We start from the raw sequence: 27,872 nt of genomic DNA, 5'->3' as shown, positions 1-27,872 counted from the left end.
TTGGGTTTGACTGTTTGTTGCGGTTGCTGGGATTTCGATGAGCATGTTGTATGCTTGGAGACTGTGGGGCCTGTCAGCCATTTTCAGCTGCCTATGGCGGTGGTTTGGGTGAGATGGCGTACCTGTGATTGCCAGAGAGTTAGGGAGGGTGCTTGTGTTGTTTTTCCTGTTAGCTCTGGGGGACGGAGTTAGATGATAAGCGGGAGCCAAGTGAGTTGTGAGTGCAGAAAGGTTTTATGGTTTTGCCCTTGGCTATGGCTCACAATAGCCTGTGTACCGTCTCTAATAAAATGATTGCGAACTCAGCCGACGTCTCGTAGGCTTCTTGTTGAGGGATGCTATAATACAATGGAACACTGTTATTTAGAAGGGGCATACTGTCAATGTATGTGTGAACTTTTGGAAATGTAATTTTCCACTATGCCCTCCTTTGCTTTGCACATTCTCTTTAATCTTTTGATAAGCCGGTAATAACTCTGTTACAGAAATATTGGGTCAGTCTCGTCTCCCAAAAGACCTCTATGGCTTGGACAAACTCCTCTTTGGTGCCTGGCTTGGCCTCCTTTCGGATGAAGTCTTTCCTCGTGTGCCCAAACAAGCTTGATAGGATTGAAGTCAGGCAGTAGTCCCTCCAATGCTATGCAAGCTGCAGCGGCAGTGTGCTTCAGATCATTGTCCTGGAAGAAGCAATCATCCAACCCAAATTGTCACCGGATCTATGGTACTGCAGCTTCTTTAATGACAGTGTTCTCGAAAATACTATCTGTCCGCAATTCCCTCAAAGATGACCATAGGACCTGCACCGTGTTGTGAAATGTCATGCCATAAGCAATCATCAGCTGTCAATAAAGTAGCTTTATTGATAGCTGACGATTGCTTATGGCGTGAAACAGGCTTGTACTGTCTCTTAAAGAATCTACTTGATATATATATATATAATCCAGTTAGTCAAGTATTTTTTTATATATACTGTATGTATGCCCATTTAATTGTGTAAGTAACATTTTGTTCATGTATCCATACTTAGTCTTTATGCCATTGATTTTCTCTAGCTACTGTATTTTTGTTTAAACGTACCCTACTCTATCCCCATTGGACAGTTCAAATGTACCAATCGTGGATTGGCCCATACCCCTAGCCTGTAACTGAACACCGCACATAGAACGTAGGCAACCGGTATAAATAAGGATGTTTACTGTAACCATGTAGGCAGCTGATGATGCACTGAGCATGAAACAAGCTTGTTCTGCCATTTAACAACTTTGATATATATATATATATGCATGCATGCATGCATGCAATCATGTCACACTGTAACATGTCACAGCAAAGTGAGCAAAATCCACCTCAGGTATTAAATGCACCTGAAATTTGACTGGATAATACAAATAACAATAAAATCACAAACCACCACTTGGGTAAGGCCTTTTTGAATGGGTAAATGTGAAGTACATATTTACCTATAGGCATGATTTTCAGAAACACAAACCTGAAAGCAGGGTGTATGCGGCTAGCAAACAGACCTGGTAACACACCTCCCTCCGATTCTGTAGCAAGCTAGGATGCTCAGTTTATTGATGCATAAAGAATCAGTGACATGATCAAATGCTGTAAACAGTTTATTCTTATTAAGATCAGGATAGGAGCTAGCAGCTAGTATTAGGAACACGCATGAATACACTCACTGTGCTCTCCACATCACTGTGCCCTACCCTCCTGCTTCCTGCCCCGTACGTCCACCATCACAATGTAGTCCATCCCTCTACACAACACAGTGGACCTTAATCACATTAGCATATGTCATTATACATAGTAAGGAAAACATTAAGATCAAATCATGACAGAAAAAGGTTCATTTTTTTCCGCAATTTGTAAAAGGCACAGACATAGAGTAGTACACAGTCCACGTTGTTTTACTGACACAGGAATCCTTACGTAGGAAACCAAATCCTCACCCAGGAAAGATGTTTTAACTTGATTCAATACTGATCCAGCTTCATAACGCCATTTTAACAAGGAGGGGAAAAAATAAACGAACATTATATCTGTAGCGCTCACACCTAATGATACTGATATAAAGTGATAATGTATGTTCATAAAAGTCAAACTAGCTAAAGATTTATTGATTAAAGTTTGGATTTCATTTGTCTATGACCGTAGGGTTTTTCAGAAGACATCACAAATGAGTTTCTTGATCTTTTCATTCCCACTGGAAAAAAAAAAGTCTCGCACTTGCCATTAAAACATTAACATGTAAAAAGTTTTTAATTTGTAAAAGACTGTGGGTGAATCCACATTTTCCCATCTGTGGAAAACAACATAAAACACGAGAAATATTATGTTTCTATCTCTTAGGTAGATCTTTGGAAACTCGTTTTGGATCCAAGGCATGGAGCTTGTTGTAACAATGATCTGCCCTTTGACCGATTAAGGTGGCCACAAGGACCAAACACGTTTCAACGTGAACAACCCATTCACCCAAACCTGCATTTGACAGGAAAGGTGTACACACAGCAGACTGAACATGAACATCCCGTTCAGCCAAACCTGCGTTTGACAGGAAAGGCGTACACATAGCAGACTGAACGGGGATGTTCCATGGAGCTCTTAAAACAAATGGAGGAGTATGTTAAACAGTTGTGTCCCTGCCCTTGGGCACCTCTTATGAATTGGTGATGATTTGGTTTGTGCCTTCATTGACTAGCCAGCTATAGTCAAGTAAAGCAGGACTAGAAAATAAAACAGTGTATCTTATGTTAGCCATTTTAAGGCACTCAAAAGGCAAAACAGTACCACTGTGACCATGAGAGGACAAAGTGCATATTGCAGACAAACCAGCTGACTAGCCAAATGGCTAGCTGGCCCGGGTTAGACCAGGGTGGACCCGGCCAAGTGGAATCTTTGAAGCGTCAAGATGGATGTCATTCAAGTTTCCAGAACACACTGGTAACAAAAAAACAACAACAAAAGAAACATGATTCCTTAAAACAAATAAAATCGGTATCAGTGCCGTTTCCTCACTACACTCACTAGTGAGGAATCATCATGTGGTTATTGTTCCTTCCAGACAGAAATAAAAGTTATTCATTACACCTGTACACCCACCCTCACACACACACACACACACACACACACACACACACACACACACACACAATTAAAACCATGTAAAAGCAGTATTTCCCACTCTTTTCATCCTTCTGTTTTCACTCATTTTTTAAAACCACGTACACACACACACACACACACACACACACACACACACACAACAGATAAAACATTCTAGCGGTGTTTCTCCAGTAGTTTCAGTACGTCTGGAAACATCTCTTGAGGGGCGTCCAGACCCCAGATGAAGTCCAGATGTTCCCAGTGCTCAACGTGCTTATGGAAGACCAGGTTGGATACCTGAACACAGACAGGAGGACATACACACAACCAAAGAGCACAGAGAGACAGACAGGTAAGAGTGCAGACAGATGGATGATAGCAGCAAATAAATGTAAATGCTAAAAAAAACCATTCATAATGTTTCGCTTGGCTCTTATTTCTTGCCCAAACTGTCCATTACTTCATTTCATATTTTCCCATCTAATGTCGGTTGCTGTGGCTTTAACCTTTGCAGACTTGAAAACTGCCAGGGGTCCAACAGACCAGTGAATCAGTCTTTCTGCATATGGGAACGTTTTTACAGGACTAACCTGGGTGAGGAGGATGGCTACATCCTTCGGGTCCGCCAACGTATCCTGGCCCCCAGAAAACAGAGCCGTAGGAACCTTCATGTCCTTTACGTTATACAGGGGAGGAGTGGACTGGGATGTGAAACACATGGAGGGAGGAGGGGAATGACAAGAAAGCGCAAAGAGAGGAGAGGAAGGAAAGAAGAGAAGGAAGTTAGAGGAGAGAGGCTCAAAGGGCAGGAGAGGGGGCAAAGGGAGAGGGCAAGGAGAGAAAGGGAGGGAGAGAGAGTTTGGTAAGCAAGAGGAGGAGGGGCAGATGAGAATAATTGTGAAATGCAACAATAAAAATTCTTGACCTATTTATTCAACACAGGAGGAACTTCTTAAGAAGTCATAATTTAGCTATACAATAGTTGCCTCTCTGGCCCGGTTCTCAACTGGTTGAGAACATACCTACAGGGCAGGCAGTTCTTTGTGTCTACTGGCGACTTTTCCTCAGACAAAGTGGGTATAATGTGTGGGGTACCCCAAGGTTCGATTCTTGCACCACTGCTGTTCAATCTCTACATGCTCCCACTCGCACATGTCATACAGAAACACAAAGTGAATTACAATAATTATGCAGATGATTCACAACTGTACATATCCCTACTGCCTGATGACCTAGATCCCATACATTCCCTAACTCAGTATATTGATGATATTAATCTGTGGATATCAGAGAAGTTTCTACAACTGAACAAAGACAAGACAGAAATACTTATTTTTGGTGCAAAGACTCAGAGACAGAGAATTGCAGCCCATCTCAGTTCTCTCCTTGGCATGTAAAAGTGATGCAGGAAATCTCAGTGCAATCATACAGCGATATGAATTTTAAGAGTCACATCAATCATCTCACAAGATCAGCCTTCTGCCATCTTAAAAACATCTTAAAACTAAGGGGCTTTCTATCAAAATCAGACTGTGAGAAATTAATCCATGCGTTTATAACAAGTAGACTAGACTACTGCAATGGTCTATTCACCGGCCTCCCAAAGTCCGTTGTGCGCCAACTACAGTTAATTCAAAAAGCGGCAGCGCGTGTTCTCACCAGAGCTAAAAAGTATGAACACATTACACCTGTTCTTAGATCTCTGCTTTGGCTCCCTGTCAAAACTAGAATCGATTTTAAAATTCTGTTACTTGTATAGAAAGCGCTAAATGGCCCTGCACCACGCTATATAAAAGACATGCTAATTAAATACAAACCAGCAAGAACTCTCAGGTCCAATGGCAGTGGTCTTTTCGCGCTAGAGCAGGGGAAGCTGCATTTTGTATTTACCCCCCAAGTAGGTGGAACGCCCTGCCTGAGGACCTGAGAGAGGCCCCCAACTGGACACATTTAAAAACAGGTTGAAAACCTTACTTTTTAAAACAGCCTATGGCTAAATTCTTGGTGTGTGTGTGTGTAAGTGTGTTTTGTATATTTTGCTATTTTTATATATTCTGCTCCGACTGTTGTTACTTTTAATCAATCAGTTTTACTCAGTTTTAAACTTGTCTGTACTTTTATAAAATTTGTCTGTACTTTTATTTATCTTATTTTATGCTTTTATAATGCTTTTTATCTTTTGCCTGTAAAGCACTTTGAATGACCTCTGCGATGATAAGGTGCTATACAAACAAACTTGTCTTGCCTTAAATTACACAATATTTGCCCTTGTGTGCCGTAGCACATTGTAAACAGTGCCAGTGGCTAGATAGTAAACTGGTTATAGTCAGCAGGTAAGAGTGCTAATTAGCTGGTTCCCCATAGATTTGCACACCAGCGGCAACATTACCTCATTTAGTGCTCACAAATTCCCACTTCAACCATTTTACAGTTTTCACTGAGAGCGCTCTATGGTTCTTTTTCATTTGCTGGTTCACATTCCCCTCGGTTAAGAACATAAACTGCCTGGAGGGCATCACAAATGTCTGCTCCAAGACCACCTGAGCCACTCTGAGAATCCTAACTTCATTTTATGAGCAGCAGGCCAGGAAGAAGCCCTACAGCATCCTTGAGGACAGACCTGACGCCCTACCCCACCCCATTTCAACTGCTCCCCTTTGGTCATCGTCTGCTCTTTCCCAAATAGTCAACAAGTAAGTGTAGAACCTCATTTGTACCTTAGGCTAAAAGACTGGTCAATAGGACTACAGCATAACCACATCTGCTATACAACTTATGGTAGACACCACGTATGGGAACTTGCACTTTGGACAGGTGCCTCTCTTGGGTGTTTTGTTTTTACCTCTGGATTGTCTGTAGCACCTTAAATGACCTTGAATTAATTGCTCCATAGGTATTCATAAAGATGTATTGTATTTTATGGCATGGTATGTTATGTATGGCATGGCATGGTATAGTGTGGTAGTGCAGGAATGAGGAGACGGAGAGGTCGAGTCGAGTCAATTCCGTTTTACTCGCCACAAAAAATGACACCGACACAGCACAATCTCTCATCGCAACCAGCTAACCGCTAGGCTGCTGCAAACATAGCTCCACCCCGGAAACTCTAAGCAGTGCCTACGTCAGCACTCTGAACGTCTGCCTTAAAGGAGCAGCAGCCCCTGGTGAATCTACCCTCAACTGTGTATCACCACAATAGTATGTTATGTATGGTATGGTACGGAATGGTATGGTATGTTATGGTATATGGCATGGCATGGCATGGTATGGAATGGTATGTTATGTATGGTATGGTATGGTATGGTATGTTATGGCATGGTATGGTATGTTATGGCATGGCATGTATGTATGTTATGTTATGGTATGTTAAGGAATGGAATGGAATGGTATGGTATGCTATGGCATGGCATGGTATAGTATGTCATGTATGTTATGGCATGGTATGGTATGGCATGTATGTTATGTTATGTTATGGTATGTTAAGGAATGGAATGGTATGGTATGCTATGGCATGGTATGGTATGGTATGGCATGGTATATTATGTTATGGTATGTCAGGGTTTGGCATGTCAGGGTATGGCATGGCATGGCATGGCATAGTATTGTATGGTATGGTATGTTATGGCATGGTTTGGTATGGTATGGTATTGTGTGGCATTATATTGTGTTGTACAGTACCATAGGTACCGTATAGTATAGTATGGGAAAGCAGGGTATTGAATTGTATGGTATTGTATGGTACTGGTATGGTATGGTATTGTATGGTACTGCTCAAATGCTGGGTGTTACCTGGTTATAGTGGGCCATGTTGCCAGCAGCAGAGCCATAGTCGTAGGCCATCAGTTTGCCACTATGTACTGCCTGGGGGGACAACAGTTCAACTCAACAACCTCCATTAAAATACTACAGACAGAGCACTGGATTATGGTTGTGTATAAGGAATAAGAAAACTTTCCATTTACTGAATGTATCTACAGGAAATAGTGTGTAGCATTGTGGTGTGTTTGTGTGTGTATGTGTGTGTGTTACCTGAGCCCAGTGAATCATGTTCTGTACTGAGGTACCAGCAGGACAGTGTGTGGTGTAGACAGGAGTCCGAGTCTGTGAGCAAAACAATACACAGCCGAAAAACAAAACCCATTTCTGTGGTTAATTTGAAAATGTTATGGAGCAATAGTAGTGATTTGAGAGTGAGCGAACATTTCAGTTGTTCATATTTGCATCTAGAGTATGGGCATTTGTCACAACCCTTCACATTTGCAATGCAATGTTTTTGAAAAAGGAAAATAAAGTTTTTATATTAACATTGTATTACATTCAAAGACCATACAGGGTGGTCTGTGCTCACATGTTAGGCGGATATGGAGGCATGACCAGATTGATTCAGCTCTCTATGCATCTTGTCTATTGGAATTCAACTGACAAACACCAAAAATAGAAAAGGTTATAAAGAAGATATGGGAATAGGAATTAATTCCTATTGCTTTAAACGGGGTCCATTTTGACCTGCCAGCTCAAGAGGCATACGTTTACATTCTAGGTGCCCACCATGTTGAGGTTTTTCTCATCGAAGCCACAGAGGACGAAGAAGATGTTTCCACAGAGATGGTCCAGCAGCTCCTTACTGCAGAAGTGCTCCGCAAACCATTTGATCATGTAGCTCTGAGGAAAGAAGTCCTTCCTGCCAAACAGGTCCTGGAGGAGAGAGAACAACTAATCAGTCATTCATCCATTATCCAAACCGCTTATCCTGTTCTCAGGGTCGTGGGGATGCTGGAGCAAACTCCACACAGAGGACAACCCGGGACAACCCCCAAGGTTGGACTACCCTGGGGCTCGAACCCAGGACCTTCTTGCTGTGAGGCGACCACACTAACCACTGGGCCACCGTGCCGCCCAATTAATTAATCAGTCACTAAATCAATTAACTATCCAATTACTAAACTGATCATCTAATCAATAAATCAATCAATCAGCTGTAAACTCCATTCAATGAGAATGTTGGCTAGTGAGTGGGCTAGTGAGTTAGCTGGTTTGCTAGCTTTAGAACATAGGTAAATGGAGACGTTGATATGGGACGGTTGATTAGATATTTAGTGACACAGGTCTTACCCATATCAAAATGTCAGGCAAGACAGATAGTTTGGTCATGGGACTGTTGGTGAAGGCCACGGTGGCAACAGGAGCCAGACCAATGAACAGCTTGATCTTACTGGCCAGCTCTGGCATGGTGGAGAACGCAACGAAGGCTGGTGAGAGAGTGAGAGAGAGAGAGAGAGAGAGAGAGAGAGAGAGAGAGAGAGAGAATATAAAATATGAAATAAAATAAAATATAAATATAAAATATAAGATATATATCATCTTATATAAAATATAAGAGAATATAAAGTATAAAATAAAATATAAAATATAAGAGACTATAAAATAAAATACAATTAATAAAGATGATAAAAACAATAAAAATAGTTAAATAATAAATCATTAATAAGTACTAGTGGTAACTAATTACCAATCTGTGTGTATACTGCACCTGTATATGTTCTGATTCCTTGGATGTGTCTGTGTATAAGTACATGTTGGGTACATGTTGTGATTCCTTGTATGTGTCTGTGTATAAGTACATGTTGGGTACATGTTGTAATTCCTTGTATGTGTCTGTGTATAAGCACATGTTGGGTACATGTTGTGATTCCTTGTATGTGTCTGTGTATAAGTACATGTTGGGTACATGTTCTGATTCCTTGTATGTGTCTGTGTATAAGTATATGTTGGGTACATGTTGTGATTCCTTCTATGTGTCTGTGTATAAGTACATGTTGGGTACATGTTGTGATTCCTTGTATGTGTCTGTGTATAAGTACATGTTGGGTACATGTTGTGATGTTTTGTTCCGTTTGTAACGACTGCTTTGGCAATACAAGTGCCTATTTTTCGTGCCAACAAAGCACTTTTGAATTTGAATTTGAGAGAGAGAGGGAGAGAGGGAGGAGGGAAGAGAGAGGGAGGGAGTGAAAGAGAGAAGAAGGGAAAGAGAGAGGGGGAGGGAGGGAGGGAGAGAGAGAGAGAAGGGAGGGAAAGAGAGAAAGAGAGAGGGGGGTGAGAGAGAGGGGGGAGAGAGAGGCAGGGAAGGAAAGAGAGAGGGAGGGAGGGAAAGAGGGAAAGAGAGAGAGAGGGAGGGAAAGAGGGGGAAGAGAGAGAGGGAGAGAGTGAAAGAGAGACAGAGAGGGCGGGAGAGAGGGGGGAGGGAAAGAGAGAGAGAGGGAGGGAAAGAGGGGGAAGAGAGAGAAGGAGGGAGTGAAAGAGAGACAGAGAGGGCGGGAGAGAGGGGGGAGGGAAAGAGAGAGGGAGGGATGGAAAGAGAGAGGGAGAGAGGGAGAGAGGACGGGAAAGAGAGAGAGGGAGGAGAGAGAGGAAGGGAAAGAGGGAGGGAGGGAGGGAAACAGAGAGAGGGACAAAGGGAAAGAGAGAGGGGGGAAAGGGGGGAGTGAAAGAGAGACAGAGAGGGAGGGGGACAGAGGGGGAGAGGGAGGGAGGGAACAGAAAAAGCAGAGGGAGTGAAAGCGAGAGAGAGAGAGAGAGAGAGAGAGAGAGAGAGAGAGAGAGAGAGAGAGAGAGAGAGGATAAGAAAAAGGGAGGGAGAGGAAGATTGGCAGCACAGCTAATTAGCCTTGGCATTTTCTGGGGGTGTCATCAGTCACAGCTTCGGCCCTGTGGCATTGCACATGTATGCTCTCCATGGATGACTGTCCAGCCTGCCGTAGCCCACAGGGCTGAGATCATGTAAACCACACACAGTTCATGTGTACCGATAGTGGTGCCCTGGGAGTGTCCCATGTAGAAGATCTGCTCCTGGCCTGTCGTCTTCAGGATGTAGTCAACTACTGCTGGCAGATCCTTCTGGGCCATCTCATCAAAACTACACACACACACACAGGGACCAAGAGAGGGAGAGAGAGGGAGAGAGAAGGAAGCGGAGAAGAGAAGAGAGGGAGAGGGAGAGGGCGGGGAGGGAGAGACAGAGAGGGAGAGACGGGAGAGGGAAGGAAGGGGTGAAGAGAAAGAGAGCGAGAGAGGGGGGGAGAGAGAGGAGCGAGGGAGAGAGAGAAAGAGGGAGAGGAGAGAGAAGAGGAGGTGTGGAGAGAAAGTATTACAACGATAACACGCATTGAAATACCATGTTGAGCTAGTACACATGTATAGGTCGTGTGTGCACAATTAGTGATGTGTCGCATGCATACTGGTCATTTAATTAGTCATGAAATGAGCCAGTGTGTAACTCAACATTATTTTTCGCCTCGATGTTGCACACAAAATAAGTCGCACGATCAGAAGACCCCAAAAAACTATTAGGAATTTAGAAGAGAGAGACTGGATGCGGCTGCAACTAAACTCAATGCGGCAGCAACTAAAACTCAAACTCAACTCAATAACTCCAGGGCTCGCCGGTTCGAGTCCCCGTGTTACCGCCGGCTTGGTCGGGCGTCCCTACAGACACAATTGGCCATGTCTGCGGGCGGGACGCCGGATGTGGGTATGTGTCCTGGTCGCAGCACTAGCGCCTCCTCTGGTCGGTTGGGGTGCCTGTTCGGGGGAGTGGGGAGAAGAGCGTGATCCTCCCATGCGCTACGTCCCCACATGTATCAGAGGAGGCATGCGGTAGGCCGCAGCCCTCCCCGGATCAGCAGAGGGGGTGGGGGGGTGGAGCAAGCAACCAGGACGGCTCGGAAGAGTGGGGTAACTGGCCGGATACAACTGGGTAGAGAAAGACCTCATACACCCCTAACTCTGGAGCTGATCCTACGTCCAACGGCAGAGGCGGGATGTGAGCCGGTGTGTCTGTGTGGAGAGGCCGTGCAGCCACTGAAAAGGGCGAACGCGGCAGGATGATAACCCACCTAAACTCCCAGAAGTCGGCGGAGTCGGGTTTGAGTGAGGCGTGCCTCCTGGACCAGGTGTTTCCTCTGCTGTTCCCCAGCCACACGTCGTACCCGGCATCAGCCAGCACATAGCCGAGGCTGCTGTTGGGCGGGTTGGTTATCCAGTTGCTGCCTGCAGCCAGGAGGCCGTGCTGGAGGAAGACCACCGGCTTAGGACCTGCAGGACGATCAGTCAGGTGATTAGTGACCAGTGGACAACATCCACACATCGGGAAAGTATATCCAGACACCTAACAAATGATAATGTTGACTGATAACTGTGTCTGCTCTGCGGCTTTTGGAGGAAATGAACTATTGCATGAAGGTCCCATCCTACGCTACGGCCCTGCTTAACCCGTTAGACAGTCAGCGTGGCTGCTGAGCTCTCATGGGATCCATAGGATCCATGGGATCCATGGCATCCTTATGGGATCCGAAGAAAACCCACCGCAGACATGGGGGGAACATGCAAACGCCACACAGAAGACGACCTGGGATGGTGATTAGTGACCTGGTTCGAACCCAGGACCTTCTTGCTGTGAGGTGACAGCACTAACCACTGGACCACCTAAATAGTTATAAGTGATCAATCTTATATGAAGAACGTGCTGGTTTGAGGTGAGGGGGTAATGAATTCTGATACATCTACAAAATGAGCAACCTAAGGACCCCATGCACTGTGCATCATTTGGCCGGTAGATGGCGCTATTGTCCGCGTTATCTCACTGCTTCCATTCTCAGCCATCCGGCTTCACCCCAGATTGACAAGGTCAGGCAGGGGCAGGTGGACGCCACTGCTCTCCACATGATGAGGAATAAGCAACATGTGTGAGTTTCATCTCAAAATGATCCAACAACCCTAAAACAGAAAAGAAACCGCCGCTCCAGCTCGGAAGAGGCTCGGTAGCCCAAAAGTCAAGGACGATGTAAGAAAAGAGACGTTTCAGCAGACAACGTTCGTGTAACTGCGGACAACATCCGCAGACAAAAGTGTTGCGCTCCTAGGGACGGACTCATCCACGACACGAAGAAACGGAATATGAATTTTAGGTTGAATATTTGAAGGTTAAACTTGAAAACGTTTGTTGTAGCCAGTTAATTCACGACGGTCACGGCATCCGTTCCTCACATCATCAGGTGACCCGGGGTCTGTTCAGTGCTTAAGCTTCATAGAGGGCCGCCTGCATAAGTGACAGAACAGCATTTTGCGGTGGAAGTAGTTCCATCATCTCATTTGATGTTAACATGTGACCCAGGAGAGAGATGTGCTGCACAACACAACACAACACAACACAACACAACACAACACAACACCAACCCTCAGCTTTCAGAGTCACACTTTTACTTATTAATGATCCCGCTTTGTTGCTGAGAGCATGTGTGTGTGTGTGTGTGTGTGCGTGCATGTTGTGAGACTCGGTTTGGAAACCCCGTCTCCCCGTAGGCACCGCCCCCTGCTCTGATTCGGCCTATCAGGGGACGACATGAAAGCAGACGGCGCGTCCCCACTGGCCCACCTCATTGCTAATGCACCGCTGGTGTCCACACCAGGCTAAGCTGCTGCTGATCAGCCAATCAGAGGACAGGGTCACGGAGGGTGCAGACGAATGAATTACCGCCCTGACTCGCGGGCTGAGCGTTAACGAGGCAGGGGACGAGAGGAGGAACAGAAGAGATGATGAGAGAGAGAGGGAGGGGGGAGGATAAAGTGGGACGTAGAAACAGAAGGAGGTGGAGGGATGGAGAGAATATTCAAAGAGAAGACTAGGTTGAGAATTTAAAAAAAAAACAAAACTAATAACCCCACGCTTCCCTTGCTGCGCGTGTTAGAGAACCAGTGGGACATTCGTTTACTTATTTATAGGTGGTGATCAAAAAAAAACGGTGAATAAAAAAAGCACAGAGTAACATGAAAGACAAGAGAGAGAGAGAGAGAGAGAGAGAGAGAGAGAGAGAGAGAGAGAGAGAGAGAGAGGTGGAAATGGGGGCAGAGTCATTCTACAGTCAGACAGTCAGACAGAGTTCAGACTGGCGAGGTAAAAAGTTTCTCAGCGCTGAAGCGTAATTGGAAACGGTGTGCCGTACTGGCGGGATGAAAGCCCCCTCATCTTTACCAGGAGGGTTGAACCCCGCAGGCGCCACGCTGCTCCGGGCCTCCGGCTGGGGCGCATCGCTCAGAATCCACTTCATTCTGCAGAACCGCTGATCGACCTTCTTGACTTCACACATCTCAACCCGTTTGTGTTCTGGTGCACGGCGATGGTAGAACGGTAGAATAAGATTCTGGGGGCGTCTGGGTGGTGTGGCGGTCTATTCTGTTGCCAACCAACGGGGGGATCGAATCCCCGTGTTACCTCCGGTTTGATGGGGCGTCCCTACAGACACAGTTGGCCATGTCTGCGGGTGGGAAGCCGGATGTGGGTATGTGTACTGGTTGCTGCACTAGCGCCTCCTCTGGTCAGTCGTGGCGCCTGTTCGGGGGGGGGGGACTGGGGGGAATAGGGTGAACCTCCCACGTGCTACGTCCCCCTGGTGAAACTCCTCACTGTCAGGTGAAAAGAAGCGGCTGGCGACGCCACGTGTGTCAGAGGAGGCATGTGGTAGTCTGCAGCCCTCCCTGGATCCCAGCGGTCATTGGGCGGCGGGCGGGCAGACACCCTGGCCAGGCCGCCAGTCCATCACAGGGCGCACACACATACACACACACACACACACACACACACACACACACACACACACACACACACACCTAGGGACAATTTAGTACGGCCAAGTCACCTGACCTACATGTCTTTGGACACGGGGAGAACATGTAAACTCCACACAGAGGACGACCCAGGACGACCCCCAAGGTTGGACTACCCCTGGGGCTCGAACCCAGGACCTTCTTGCTGTGAGGCGACCGCACTCACCACCGCACCACTGTTGCCGCCCTTTCTAGCCACTGATCGCCGATATCACAACGAATCGATAATGAGGACCAGCGGCTGTGAGGACGACTGTAGACGAGGTGAAGAATGACGTCCGAGTCTCTTAGGGACCCTTGGCGATTCACCTTTCGTGATGACTTTTCACGACGCTTTACTGAGTGACAATCACGGATGTATACGAAATTCGTAATATATTATTATGATACGTGATCTCCCTCTAAAACGCACCGAGTCTCGCTGAAGGGAGTCCGAGCAGCCCTGGCTCACCTCTGGAAATGGGATCACTCTGTAAGAAAGCCACTCGATCTTGGCATTGCGCAGGTTACACTGAAAGTGTCTTCCGCATTTAACCCGTCCTATTGTACAGGAGCAGTGGGCAGCTGCAGCACCCGGGGACCAACTCCACTTCTTCTTTCCACTGCCTTGCTCAGGGGCACAGACAGGAGTGTTGACCCTAACCTACATGTCTTTTTGATGGTGGGAGGAAACCGGAGCACCCGGCGGAAACCCACTGCAGACACGGGGAGAATATGCAAACTCCACACAGAAAGGTCCTGGGATGGCCCGGGGTTTCGAACCCAGGACCTTCTCGCTGTAAGGCATCAGTGCTAACCACTGGGCCACCATGCTGCCTTTTTTTTTTTGAGAGAGAGAGAAAAGTGGGAAAGTTAAGAGAGAAACAGAGCAAGGAAGACACGGGTAAAAGAAATCTATACAAATGTAATAATGGTGTGACACACACATGGCCAAGCCCCTGGCTATCTGACATTTTGGTTTGAGGCCTTTCTGCCTGGAGAAAGAGTGTGTCTCAATGTTAGGTAGGGTGACGAACATCAGGTGAAGGACAAAGACAGATGGAGACGAGAGAGAGCAACAGAGAAAGAGAGAGACAGTGAGAGAAACGGAGAGAAAGAGAGAGAGCGAGACTCAGTGGTCACAGCTTGGCCAAAGAGACTGGCCGACACAGGCAGACCTGGCTGCCAAGAGAAGACAGGCTGTGTCAGCTCTGTCCAGAGAGACAGGTGGAGACCGCGCAACATTTCCTGCTACAATGTAGCACATACAAGGATATAAGAACAAAATTCTTCACAAAAATTAAATGTAAATTCCAAGACTTGGACACTCTCTGACCAGACCAAAATGACTTGGACACACTCTCTGACCAGACCAAAATGACTTGGACACTCTCTGACCAGACCAAAATGACTTGGACACTCTCTGACCAGACCAAAATCACTTGGACACTCTCTGACCAGACCAAAATGACTTAGACACACTCTCTGACCAGACCAAAATGACTTGGACACTCTCTGACCAGACCAAAATCACTTGGACACACTCTGACCAGACCAAAATCACTTGGACACTCTCTGACCAGACCAAAATGACTTGGACACACTCTCTGACCAGACCAAAATGACTTGGACACTCTCTGACCAGACCAAAATGACTTGGACACACTCTCTGACCAGACCAAAATGACTCGGACACACTCTCTGACCAGACCAAAATGACTTGGACACACTCTCTGACCAGACCAAAATGACTTGGACACACTCTCTGACCAGACCAAAATGACTTGGACACACTCTCTGACCAGACCAAAATGACTCGGACACACTCTCTGACCAGACCAAAATCACTTGGACACTCTGACCAGACCAAAATGACTTGGACACACTCTCTGACCAGACCAAAATGACTTGGACACACTCTCTGACCAGACCAAAATGACTTGGACACACTCTCTGACCAGACCAAAATGACTTGGACACTCTCTGACCAGACCAAAATGACTTGGACACACTCTCTGACCAGACCAAAATGACTTGGACACACTCTGACCAGACCAAAATGACTTGGACACACTCTCTGACCAGACCAAAATGACTTGGACACACTCTCTGACCAGACCAAAATGCAACATGTACTTGGGGAAAACAGTGTCAGCAGCATAGATGCAGCGAGATATGTCAGGTCATGTCACAGCCTGAGAGACAAGCAGCACAACACATGACAGCTGTAGTCTCCTCACAACCCAAGCTCCACCTTCTGATCTACTTCTGTTTCTCTACTGTTATGGCTGTGTTATTGTTTCTTTATTGATCGTTACAATGTTGCGTTGATGTTCATTATTAGCGTTATTGTGTACTGTCCACACTGTATCTTGATGCTTTGGCAACATTGTTGTAAAACTTTCATGCCAATAAAGCCCTTTGAATTGAATTGAATTGAGAGAAAAAGAGACAGCGAGAGAGAGCGACAGAGAGAGCGAGAGAGAGAGCGAGAGACCGAGAGAGAGAGCTACAGAGAGAAAAAGAGAGGGAGAGAGAGCGAAAGAGAGAGAGAGAGATAAAAAACGACAGAGAGAGCGACAGAGAGGGCAAGAGAGTGACAGACACAGGGAGAGAGAGATAAAGAAAGAGAGAGAGAGAGCAACAGAGAGAAAGAGACAGAAAGAGGGAGAGAGAGAGGGCGACAGAGAGAGAGAGTGAGAGAGAGAGGGGGGGGGGAAGAGCAGTGGGCTGTACTGTATCTGATTACAGTATTCTGATTTTTCCACCGACGGCTTCGGTGTCTCTCCCTCCCTCTCGTCTCCTTATAAAAGATTCATGTTGGGCAAGATCTCAGTTTCACTTTTCATTTCTCCCCTTTTCTCCTCTCGCCGACCTAATATCTTTACTCAAGGATAGATACCTGTCTAAAGTATAGGTACCTTCATACTAGAGAATATACTCCTGTCTAAAGTTTATGTACCTTCATACTAGAGAATATACTCCTGTCTAAAGTTTATGTACCTTCATACTAGAGAATATACTCCTGTCTAAAGTATAGGTACCTTCATACTAGAGAATATACTCCTGTCTAAAGTATAGGTACCTTCATACTAGAGAATATACTCCTGTCTAAAGTTTATGTACCTTCATACTAGAGAATATACTCCTGTCTAAAGTTTATGTACCTTCATACTAGAGAATATACTCCTGTCTAAAGTTATGTACCTTCATACTAGAGAATATACTCCTGTCTAAAGTATAGGTACCTTAATACGAGAGAATATACTCCTGTCTAAAGTTTATGTACCTTCATACGAGAGAATATACTCCTGTCTAAAGTATAGGTACCTTCATACTAGAGAATATACTCCTGTCTAAAGTTTATGTACCTTCATACTAGAGAATATACTCCTGTCTAAAGTTTATGTACCTTCATACTAGAGAATATACTCCTGTCTAAAGTTTATGTACCTTCATACTAGAGAATATAGTCCTGTCTAAAGTTTATGTACCTTCATACTAGAGAATATAGTCCTGTCTAAAGTTTATGTACCTTCATACTAGAGAATATAGTCCTGTCTAAAGGGTATAAACATACTTGTGTATGACGGTATGTACTCCAATGTAAAGCATATATATTATTGTAATTGAGTTTACTCCAATACAAAGGGTATACTCTTGTATACCAGGGTATATACACTATTTGTGATGCCAACTTGAGGTCACATATGCTGGGTTTGAGGCCCAGTACTGACTGGGACCTCAGCCAGCCTGTTGGACTTCTATGAGAACTGCTGCTGTGCTGACGCAAGTTAAGTGTCCACTATGGCACTACAGACCTTTATTTTTTTTTGGTGTGGATTTTTTCTCCCTTGTACTCCCCAATTGTACTTGGCCAATTACCCCAATCTTCCGAGCCATCACGGTCGCTGCTCCACCCCCTCTGCCGATCTGGGGAGGGCTGCAGACTACCATATGCCTCATGTGGAGTCACCAGCAGCTTCTTTTCACCTGACAGTGAGGAGTTTCGCCAGGGGGATGTAGCGCGTGGGAGGATCACGCTATTCCCCCCCGAACAGAGCTGACCAGAGGAGGCACTAGTGCAGCAACCGGGACACATACCCACATCTGGCTCCCCACCCACATACACGACCAATTGTGTCCGTAGGGACGGGGATTCGATCCAGCGATCCCCGTGTTGGCAGGCAATGGAATAGACCGCTACGCTACCCGGTTGCCCAGGCACTACAGAACATTTACATGAGCAGTTTACTTAGCTAACATAACACACACACAAACACACAAACCCAAAGAGCGTCTGTGCTCTTCCCACCTGCAGTGGTGAGTTTGACTCCGTGTGGGATCCTGTTCACAGACAGGATGTAGCCGTCCTCTGTCACCACGTTGTGTTCCTCTGCTGGGTAACCCCATCGACGGATGATCTCCGACTATAAAACAAAAGACACACACACACACACACACACAATGTTGTCAAATTCTGCTAACAGATCATGGACTAAATGTCATCACTAATAATTGATCATTTTCTGATACAGAACAGCAAATTCTTCCAGTGACTGTGCTATGGTGGGAGTTTGTTTTTCATTTCCTGCTAATCTACAGGTTTCACCTAATGAGAATGTGAATGTGTCCCTCCAGAACTTGCTGGAGGGACTCCATGTCCATTCTGGCCTGGGAACGCCTTGGGATCCCCCAGGAGGAGGTGGAGGGCGTTGCTGGGGACAGGGACGTCTGGAGTGCCCTACTTAGCTTGCTGCCACCGCAACCCTACCCCCGGAGAAGCGGCTGATAATGAGAGAGAGAGAAATATGTCCCATAGAGAGGACATCTAGTCTGGGTAAGTTTAGATGTATATATTATAAACTACAATACATCATCATCGGCGGTCACTTGGGGTCGAATATGACTGTCCTCCCTTTGGGTCCCTCTGGGTCTTTCAGATGGGCGTAGAGGCCAACCCTGGAGCCACATAATGGGAGGACGCCTGTGCATAACAGCTTTTTATGTGGAGTGGCTGATGTGCCTGCAGCAACCACACAGTCCTTGGCAGGAGGTGGCCAGAGTCCAATGGCATGGAGAACCGAGACAATTGGGGACCACCCTCTGTTGCAGCCTTCATCCACCTTCACTGCCATTATGACCTGGAGACATCTTCCACCAGTTCCGCCGTTGAGGTCTTTGTTAGATTGCACTTCGTCTGGAACCGCCCCCTTGGGTGACCCTACCAGGAGCCAAGCTCCAGATGGCATAGCTCTTGGGATCATTGGTACATGCAAGCTTCTCCACCACGGCAAGGTGGTGATCCAGAAGAAGCAATACATTATACTCTCTTCATGGCACTATTACAGAGCTTGGGCAGAAGTGGTCATGCAAGGTGCCAGTGCTCGAGAAAATGTGATCTCTATCTGAATAAAAACTTCACCTATACATAAAATAATACTTCACAAGATCAAGGAATTTTTACAAGCAGAGATTATAAACTGCAATATGTTATATTCTCTTCATGGTGTTACGATGGGTCTCGGGTACAGATGGAAAGAGTAAAGTGCAAGTGCATTGGAAATAGCAATTTTTATATTTAGAAGTACTTAATCTATAAGTACAAACATGCTCCACAGTAATAACATCGGTGTAACTAAGAGATGTACTGAAAAAGAAATGTTTTACATGCGTAGATTATGGACAGCAACAGGAGTTATGACAGGTAAACTCACGGACACGCATGAAGCTGGTTTGGAGGAAGGGGTTATGGGGACCTTTGGTTGTGTACTTTCAAAATCTTACTCCCTTCCTCGATTCGCCAAAGTATAGTATATGTGTTACATTTGCCAAAGTTACTTATTGTAGCTTTAAATGTGCAACCTTCATGTGTTTTTGTTTCCCTCATGAATGCTCTAAAGTCAAGGGATTGGCAACATGATCCAGAAGGGCCAGTGTGGGTGCAGGTCTTTGTTCCACCCAAACAGTTACTGTAGCAATCAATAGCAACCAATAACCAATCAATAGCAACAAATAGTCTTTGCTAAGGACCTTGATTTGTGGACTTAGGCATGTAACTGCTTGGCTGGAACAAAGACTATTGGTTGACTAACAGAATCAGGTGTCTAACTACTGTATGGTTGGAACAAAGACCTGGACCCACACAGGCCCTTTCTGGATCATGTTGCCCATCCCTGCATTCAATGTCTCTGTCCACATCTGCTTTATCATCCACATCCGCTTCCGGTGTGGGAAGATGCCCGCGCGAATTCATGTTTGCAGCAGCCTCACCCAGTGCCAGTGTCAGAAGATGGCGGCACAAGTTCACATTTGCGGTGGCCTCACCCAGTACCGTCCATGCAGTGTCTTTGTCCACGTCTGCACCTAAGTTTTGTCTTCGTTTGATGGTCGGGAAAGCTGGCGCTGGATCGGCTGGGAGAGCAGGGCAGGCTAAGCTAACTGCTAGCCCATGCTGACTGGCAACTCCGATAACACCGAGGGCGGTCTGGCGATGGTCACATGGTGTTGACTGTGGTGTTTTGAGGAGTGAGGAGTGCGGGGAGGTGTGTCGAGGGTGTCTGGCTGGGAGAGCTTGGTCTGCTTCGTCCAGTGGGCCCAGGGACCACGGCCCCTGCCTGGAGCTGAACCCGAGGAGGCTATGCTGAGGGCGGTCTGACAGGACACAGAACCGGGGTGGACTAGGCTAACTGCTAGCCCATGCAGACCAGCTATTGTGACATTCATCCTGGCTGCCGTTCGTTCCCTTGGACAGCGAATTTTTGTTTTGTTTAGTATATGTGTTAGTTTGGGTATGTGTGTTCTTGTAGTTTCTGGATGCGTTTTTGTCTTTGTGTTGCACTGCTGTGGGATGGGGGAAACGGCATTTCATTTCATTTCATGTACGCAAGTGCATGAAGTGAAATGACAAAGTGTTCCTGATGCCTGATTATATCGTCAATTCAAAACTTGGTCCTCTGTCTGTTCCATAGATGGCATAAAATCACTGACGCTGAGGGTTTAGTGTCTTGCTCAAGAGTTAATGCTTTACGTCAAGTAACGTTAAAATCTTTTTCCAGCTTTTGCAGTAAAAAAACACTTGTTCCAACAGTTTCGTAAAGCAATAATGGAGGTCAACAAAGTAAACATATTATCGAGTACTTGATACCTGTTTCAACTGATTAAGGTGACTGCTGAAAGGGGACAGGATTCAAATTGACTACATGTGGATCATTAACACCCACGGCATGTAACCAGCCACATGCTCAGTAGCACGGGACCTTTAACACTGGGTTAAAGTTCACATGAGGCATGGGGTTAAGGATCGGCATGGGTGGAAGAAGCAGAAGTTTCTAACACATGCACACATGTGCACACACCCACACACACACAAAGTAGACTTTACTACTGTTGCTTGTGTTGGCAGTTCAGTCTGGGACCTGGTGAACCTTCAGGTTCTTGTTGGAGTTTGGCTTCGTGTTCAGGGAAGTGCTAAGCAGGAAAACCATATCAGGGATCAGGAATCAGGAACATTTATTTATTTCTGGATTCATTTTGTTTTTTATTTTCATTTATTATTTAATTTATTTATCATTATTAATTTTTTAATTTTTAATTAATTCAATAAAAATTTTACTTCTAATTCCATTTGAACTATTATTTAATATTCAATTCGCTAGTTTTATTTATTTATTATTTTTTATTTATTTGTTTTAGTGTACAAATGTCGTTTCCCCCCAGCCCACAGCAGTGCAACACAGAGACAAAAACACACATCCAAAAACTACAAGAACACACATATCAAACCACAAAAAAAAAAATCACTGTCCAAGAGAACCAACGCCAGCCAGGATGACTGTCGCAACTGCCGGTCTCCATGGGCTGGCAATTAGCTTAGCCTGCCCCACTTCCGCATCCTGTCAGACCGCCCTCGGTGTTTCCTCTTCGGGCGCAGCTCCAGGCAGGGCCGTGGTCCCTGGGCCCACAGGATGCAACAGACCAGGCTCCCCCAGCCATCAAAGGAAGACACAAACTTAGACGCAGACGTGGACGGTACTGGGTGAGGCCGCCGCAAACATGAATTCAGGCCGCCATCTTCCCACACCGGAAGCGGAAGTGTAACATGTAATACAACATGCACACTAACCACCTGCTCATAGACCCCATGCAAACCACATGCTGTTTCCCTGCTGCTGACCAATCTGGTTTGCATTTTGGTTGTGAGGTATTGCGTGTGTGAACTGTGTTGCCTCTTGCATATTTTTCTGCCCTCGTTGTCTAAAGAGTTTGAAACGCTTAGCAGTGGAAACACAGTGATCTTAACGGGATTCAGCAGTAGTCCGGAGCGTTTGCTTTGCTCCGTTTGCCTCTCGGATGGTTCACGGGGCCCAGCACACATCCATACACAGGATACTTTGCACCTTCCAGATTTAAAGAGAAGACAACACATTCCCACCAACACTTTGACCATAAACACAAGCAGTCGCCGTGTGACAGTCAGTGTTTCTGTTTGTTCCGAGTATGAATAAAGTCGGTTCCTCTCTGAGTCAGCGAGCTCATTTTCACTTCCATGTGGTATTTTGTCCCACTGACGACCTCGTTGGGGAAGACACACTTATTTCTTAGGATAGACAGGCCCTATTCATTCACTTTTATATATATATATATATATATATATATATATATATATATATAAAAGGTTATCTCTAAGACATATCCATGTCATCATGTAATTGGGCAGTAGGGGCAGATGGGAGTTTGCACCAGCATGGTTGGTTTCCCCACACCAGAACATGCTGCAGCCAGGGAACATCCAAACACAGTTTGGACTGCTGCCGAGTCCACTACCTGTTGGCTGATATCTTACTCATCCATACTACCGGTATCCAAAGAAATCAGCAAATTCACCTCAAACTATGACACACAACCATGATTTTGTTCCTCGCACCTTATACAAATTACACATTTTAAGCCGTGATAAAGCGAACAATACTGCCCATCAGTCACAAGAAGTCATCCCTGTGAGGAGTCGGTGCAAACTCGGTGGATCAGGAGTGAGACGCGGAGAAGCCTGGTGAGATAATGGGCAATCTGTCGTCTAACCACCCAGAGTGATAAGGATCACAAGATGGCGTTGGCGATTTATTTAGGGTTTTTTTCTTCTTCTCCCCTTTTCTCCCCAATTGTGCTCGGCCAATTACCCCACTCTCCCGAGCCGTTCGGTCGCTGCTTCCCCTCTGCCGATCCGGGGAGGGCTGCAGACTACCACACGCCTCCTCCGGATACATGTGGAGTCGCCAGCCGCTTCTTTTCAGCTGACAGTGAGGAGTTTCGCCAGGGGGACGTAGCGCGTGGGAGGGTCACACTACTCCCCCCACTCCCCACCCCCCCCGAACAGGCACCCCGACCAACCAGAGGAAGCACTAGTGCAGTGACCAGGACCCACATCCGGCTTCCGACCCGCAGACACGGCCAATTGTGTCTGTAGGGACGCCCGACCAAGCCGGAGGCAACACGAGGATTGCTTCCCCTTTCCTAAGACAAGATCCTTCACTTTTTCCCTTCTTTGTTCACTGAAATCGATCCTCATTCAGTAAATATTCATGTGTATGTGGGCACATCCATCCCACTTCAAATATTCATGTGTCTGTGTGTGTGTGTGTGTGTGTGTGTGTGTGTGTGTGTGTATCCCACTTACAATGTTCATGTTGACCTCAGGGTCCAGGTGAAGCTGTTGATCGGAGGCACGTTTATCCTGACCTGCACGAACGAAGGGACGCCTGTCGTGCAGGTCCCACTGAGCGGAGGAGCTTCTGTCGTACGGCCCACCGTGGACCAGCCCAGCCAGGGCCAACACACACAGCCTCGCACACAGCATCATCTGATCTAAACACAGCGCATGGAATTTTAATCAATTAATGAACACATTCAATCAATAAATACATTTACTGATTTGTGATAACTACAATTTAGGTACTGTATGTGTGTATGTGTGTGTAACTGACACTATCTCTCTGTTATATACACACAGACACAAACTGTTGTCAGGGTCATACAGAGAATACAGCCAAATTGTAACTTAACAGCTGCTAACTAACCCCATCAAAGGCCACTGCCACAAAAGAAGACGACGAATAAAAGTATAAATAAACCTTACCACGGTGTAACTCCTTAATTTACTATGTGACACATCATCATGACTATCACACTGCAAATGGAGCATCGTTTACCCTCATGACTGACTGACACTTCCTGTCTTTTGGTTTTGCAACAAGTAGAAGTGCCTACTCCTGACTGAACGACATGAGGCCTCGTTCAGCAATCGTTCGTACGCACGTACAAATTTGCCGTTACACACTCAGCCCTCAAGATTGTCTGACAGTCGGGGCGTCCCGGTAGCGAAGCGGTCTATCCCGTTGCCTACCAACATGAGGATCACCGGTTCGAATCCCGGTGTTACCTCCGGTTTGGTCGGGCGTCCCTACAGACACAATTGGCCGTGTCTGCGGGTGGGAAGCCGGATGTGGGTGTGTGTCCCGGTCGCTGCAGTAGCGCCTCCTCTGGTCGGTCGCTGGCGCCTGTTCGGGGTGGAGGGGGAATAGCGTGATCCTCCCACGTGCTACGTCCCCCTGGTGAAACACCTCACTGTCAGGTGAAAAGAAGCGGCTGGCGACTCCACATGTATGGGAGGAGGCACGTGGTAGTCGGCAGCCCTCCCCGGATCGGCAGAGGGGGTGGAGCAGCGACCGGGGCGGCTTGGAAGAGTGGGGTAGTTGGACTGGTACAATTGGGGAGAAAATTTTAAATAAAAACAAAACAGGTTGTCTGACAGTCGGGAGCAAAGCCTGATGGTTATATGTAATTCCTTCCCCCTAACGTGTATTTTTCTAGCTCTTGCAGAGACATCAGTGTTAGCCAATCGGTGTCTAAATTCTGGGTTACCAGATTCTGCACTGGTCTCTCAGAGAAACCTCAGGGCTAAACAATCCCGTGGGTGTGTACGAACGCATTTGTACGTACCGACGGTTGATGAATGAGGCCCGCTGTCTGTGGACCGGGCTTAATGAGACGATTTATGGACAAAGACGACGTTTATCGCCAACGTACAAATCAACAATCACGCTAATCTCTGTGCGAACCTGTACAGCTGTACTGTGGCCAATTATCTGGAAATGTACCGTTACTTAATCAGGTCAAACGGAATCTACCAGCTGACCGACATGTATTCTGTGAAACCAGAGATTACTTTCAACATATGATCGATGCTACATCGCCACTGTTTACATTTGATAAAACGGAAGTTAATGTATAACCTTCTCTAGATAAATGTACAGGTTGCAGGACAGATTGGTTATTACTAATGCCCAATGACTTGCAACATGTAGTCCCAAGATAAACGGAGAAAAGGGGTATTGCACTTGCTTCAGTAACAGGAAGTTAACACATTTGGGGGGTGCAAAATGATTACTCTGATTCTTTCCATCATAAGCTTCCTAAAAACTAGACATTCACACTGACATACACTAAATCAGGCCAACATACTGCTGCTACTACGCTGTACTGTTACTTTGCATTTCCCAAATATACGTTGATTTGATTTGAGGCGGTGGGACAAATCGTCATTTGTCCCTTCTGTCTTTGCTTGCAAGAAAATTAGTCAAACTGACTGGATTTTTACTCAGGGATGTCTTCACTGACACAGCTGAACGGCCTGAATTATGAATGCACAGGGGAGAGGGATCACTGACAACAGGAACAATCCACCACAGTACTGCAAACAATGGAAAGACCAGGGAGGAGAGGAAGAAAGGAGGAGTGGGGCAGAAAGAAAGAAAGAAAGACAGAGAGAGAAAGAGTGTGTGTGTAAGGGAGAGAGAGAGAAACATGGTGTTTAAGGGAGACATGCAGAGAGACAGAGACAAAAGAAAGAAAGAGAAAGAGAAAGAAAGACGTCCTCTTGTTATCAGTTCTTACCTTCACCATGGTCAGCGTGTGATGTAACTAAAACCAAATTATTACTTCCCCATAGCCTTTATTAGGCTAAAATAATAGAAGCTGTCCGAGAACGTGTATAGTGATGGAGCAAAGTTTGGACTAACCTACATTTTAGAAGCCATAATAAGGAAACGTAAACGTGTGATGCTTTTAGACCATTGTCTGTGTTTTGTCCATGCAACACATACCCCCCCCCCCCCCCATGGTTCCCTGCACTTTGCACCCCTTTGCAAAGTGGGAGCCAGCTCAAATCGTCCCCGTCTCATTCCAGGTACAAGACAACCACAAACTCCATCTTTAAACAAGTCTCAACCACGACGACCCCCCTTTTAACAAGGGAGAATGTGGGGGGGGGGTTCTCTCTTTACCTCTGTTTTGCGTTGCACTGTAACGTATCTTGATGCAGGCTCAGTAATGCAGGGGAGCAGTGAAACCGATGCTCGAGTGATACTGATTGAGTGGTTTTCCTGTTACAAAACCGTCTTAAGAGACTCTGCTTATTATGAAAAGAAAACGACAATGATCCGTCTCTGACCGGTACCGGTTTAGAATCGATGGTGGTTTACCGAGGACGGGTCTGGCCGGTACTCACCAGTCCTGGACCGTCCCGGTGCCGCTCCGTCTGTCGTCTGAGCGGCGGAAGAGGAAGGGGAGGCTCTTAACGCGGGACTCGCCTTCGCTGATTGGTCGAAAGGGTTTGTTTATTATGACGTAGTTACGCTGATAAAAAAACAACAACAACAGAGGAACGCTGTGTTTACGAATGGGATTTAACCCCACTCCCATCAATCAGCGGCCTTTATCATTTGCTGGAGCTGTGCCCGAGACCCTGCAAAGACGTTTCGTAACATCTCACCCCCTTTTCTTTTTCTTTCTTTTTGTTTTTTTTTTGGAGAGGTTAGTGATTTTCGGAGACGTCTTACTGCAGTGTTTCTCAACCCAGTCCTCAAGGAACCCCCCTATCCTGCAGATGTTCATGGTAACCCTGCATAGGTAGCCCTGCTTGTACTTACTCGGCCAATCATCTCGCAGCACTTAATTATGCAAGGTGTGCAACATCTGACAAAATTCATTGCTGATTGATTGGTTGAATAACTACAAACAGGCACCTATTCAGGGTTGCAAAGAAAATATGCAGGATAGGGGGTCCTTGAGGACTGGGTTGAGAAACACTGTACTTACTGCAACAGCCAAAGTTTAAAATGGATTTCTTTGATATATATATATATATATATATATATATATATATATATATATATATATATATATATATATATATATATATATATATATATATATATATATATATATATATACTACTTTCGGCTGCTCCCGTTAGGGGTCGCCACAGCGGATCATCCGTTTCCATTTCTTCCTGTCTTCTGCGTCTTCCTCTGTCACACCAGCCACCTGCATGTCTTCCCTCACCACATCCATAAACCTCCTCTTTGGCCTTCCTCTTCTCCTCTTCCCTGGCAGCTCCATATTCAGCATCCTTCTCCCAATATACCCGGCATCTCTCCTCCACACATGTCCAAACCATCTCAATCTTGTCTCTCTTGCTTTGTCTCCAAACCGTCCAACCTGAGCGGTCCCTCTAATATAATCGTTCCTAATCCTGTCCTCCTTCATCACTCCCAATGAAAATCTTAGCATCTTCAACTCTGCCACCTCCAGCTCCACCTCCTGTCTTTTCGTCAGTGCCACTGTCTCCAAACCATATAACATAGCTGGTCTTACAACCATCTTGTAAACTTTCCCTTTAACTCTTGCTGGTACCCTTCTGTCGCAAATCACTCCTGACACACTTCTCCACCCACTCCAACCTGCCTGCACTCTCTTCTTCACCTCTCTACTGCACTCCCCGTTACTTTGGACAGTTGACCCCAAGTATTTAAACTCAAATGCCTTCGTCACCTCCACTCCTTGCATCCTCACCATTCCACTGTCCTCTCTCTCGTTCACGCATAAGTATTCCGTCTTGCTCCTACTGACTTTCATTCCTCTTCTCTCCAGTGCATACCTCCACCTCTCCAGGCTCTCCTCTACTCTCGCTACAGATCACAATATCATCCGCGAACATCATCGTCCATGGAGACTCCTGCCTGATCTTGTCCGTCAACCTGTCCATCACCATTGCAAACAAGAAA

The 27,872-nt window shown here is 46.0% G+C and overlaps 1 protein-coding gene across 2 annotated transcripts; it reads right to left on the bottom strand.

Moving 5' to 3' along the window:
• Window positions 1-1,564: 1,564 nt before the first annotated feature.
• Window positions 1,565-26,335, bottom strand: lipf (lipase, gastric). Of its 2 annotated transcripts, none has more exons than XM_056297154.1 (11): window positions 26,315-26,335; window positions 23,426-23,613; window positions 18,065-18,179; window positions 11,004-11,202; window positions 9,915-10,024; window positions 8,221-8,357; window positions 7,657-7,803; window positions 7,138-7,209; window positions 6,898-6,969; window positions 3,699-3,809; window positions 1,565-3,405 (listed from the first exon to the last, which is right to left on the bottom strand). In XM_056297154.1, the coding sequence occupies exons 2-11, from the start codon at window positions 23,606-23,608 to the stop codon at window positions 3,283-3,285; spliced, it is 1,269 nt and encodes a 422-aa protein (XP_056153129.1). In that variant the 5' UTR covers window positions 23,609-23,613; window positions 26,315-26,335; the 3' UTR covers window positions 1,565-3,282. The 2 variants fall into 2 exon arrangements, with proteins under 2 accessions (XP_056153129.1, XP_056153130.1); XM_056297155.1 differs by lacking the exon at window positions 26,315-26,335 and adding an exon at window positions 25,395-25,462.
• Between the last annotated feature and the right edge of the window lie 1,537 nt (window positions 26,336-27,872).

Source organism: Lampris incognitus, chromosome 17 (genome assembly GCF_029633865.1).
Source record: "Lampris incognitus isolate fLamInc1 chromosome 17, fLamInc1.hap2, whole genome shotgun sequence".
NCBI lineage: Eukaryota > Metazoa > Chordata > Actinopteri > Lampriformes > Lampridae > Lampris > Lampris incognitus.
Note: the sequence above shows the minus strand (reverse complement) of the source record. Positions and strands in the feature narration are given on the sequence as shown.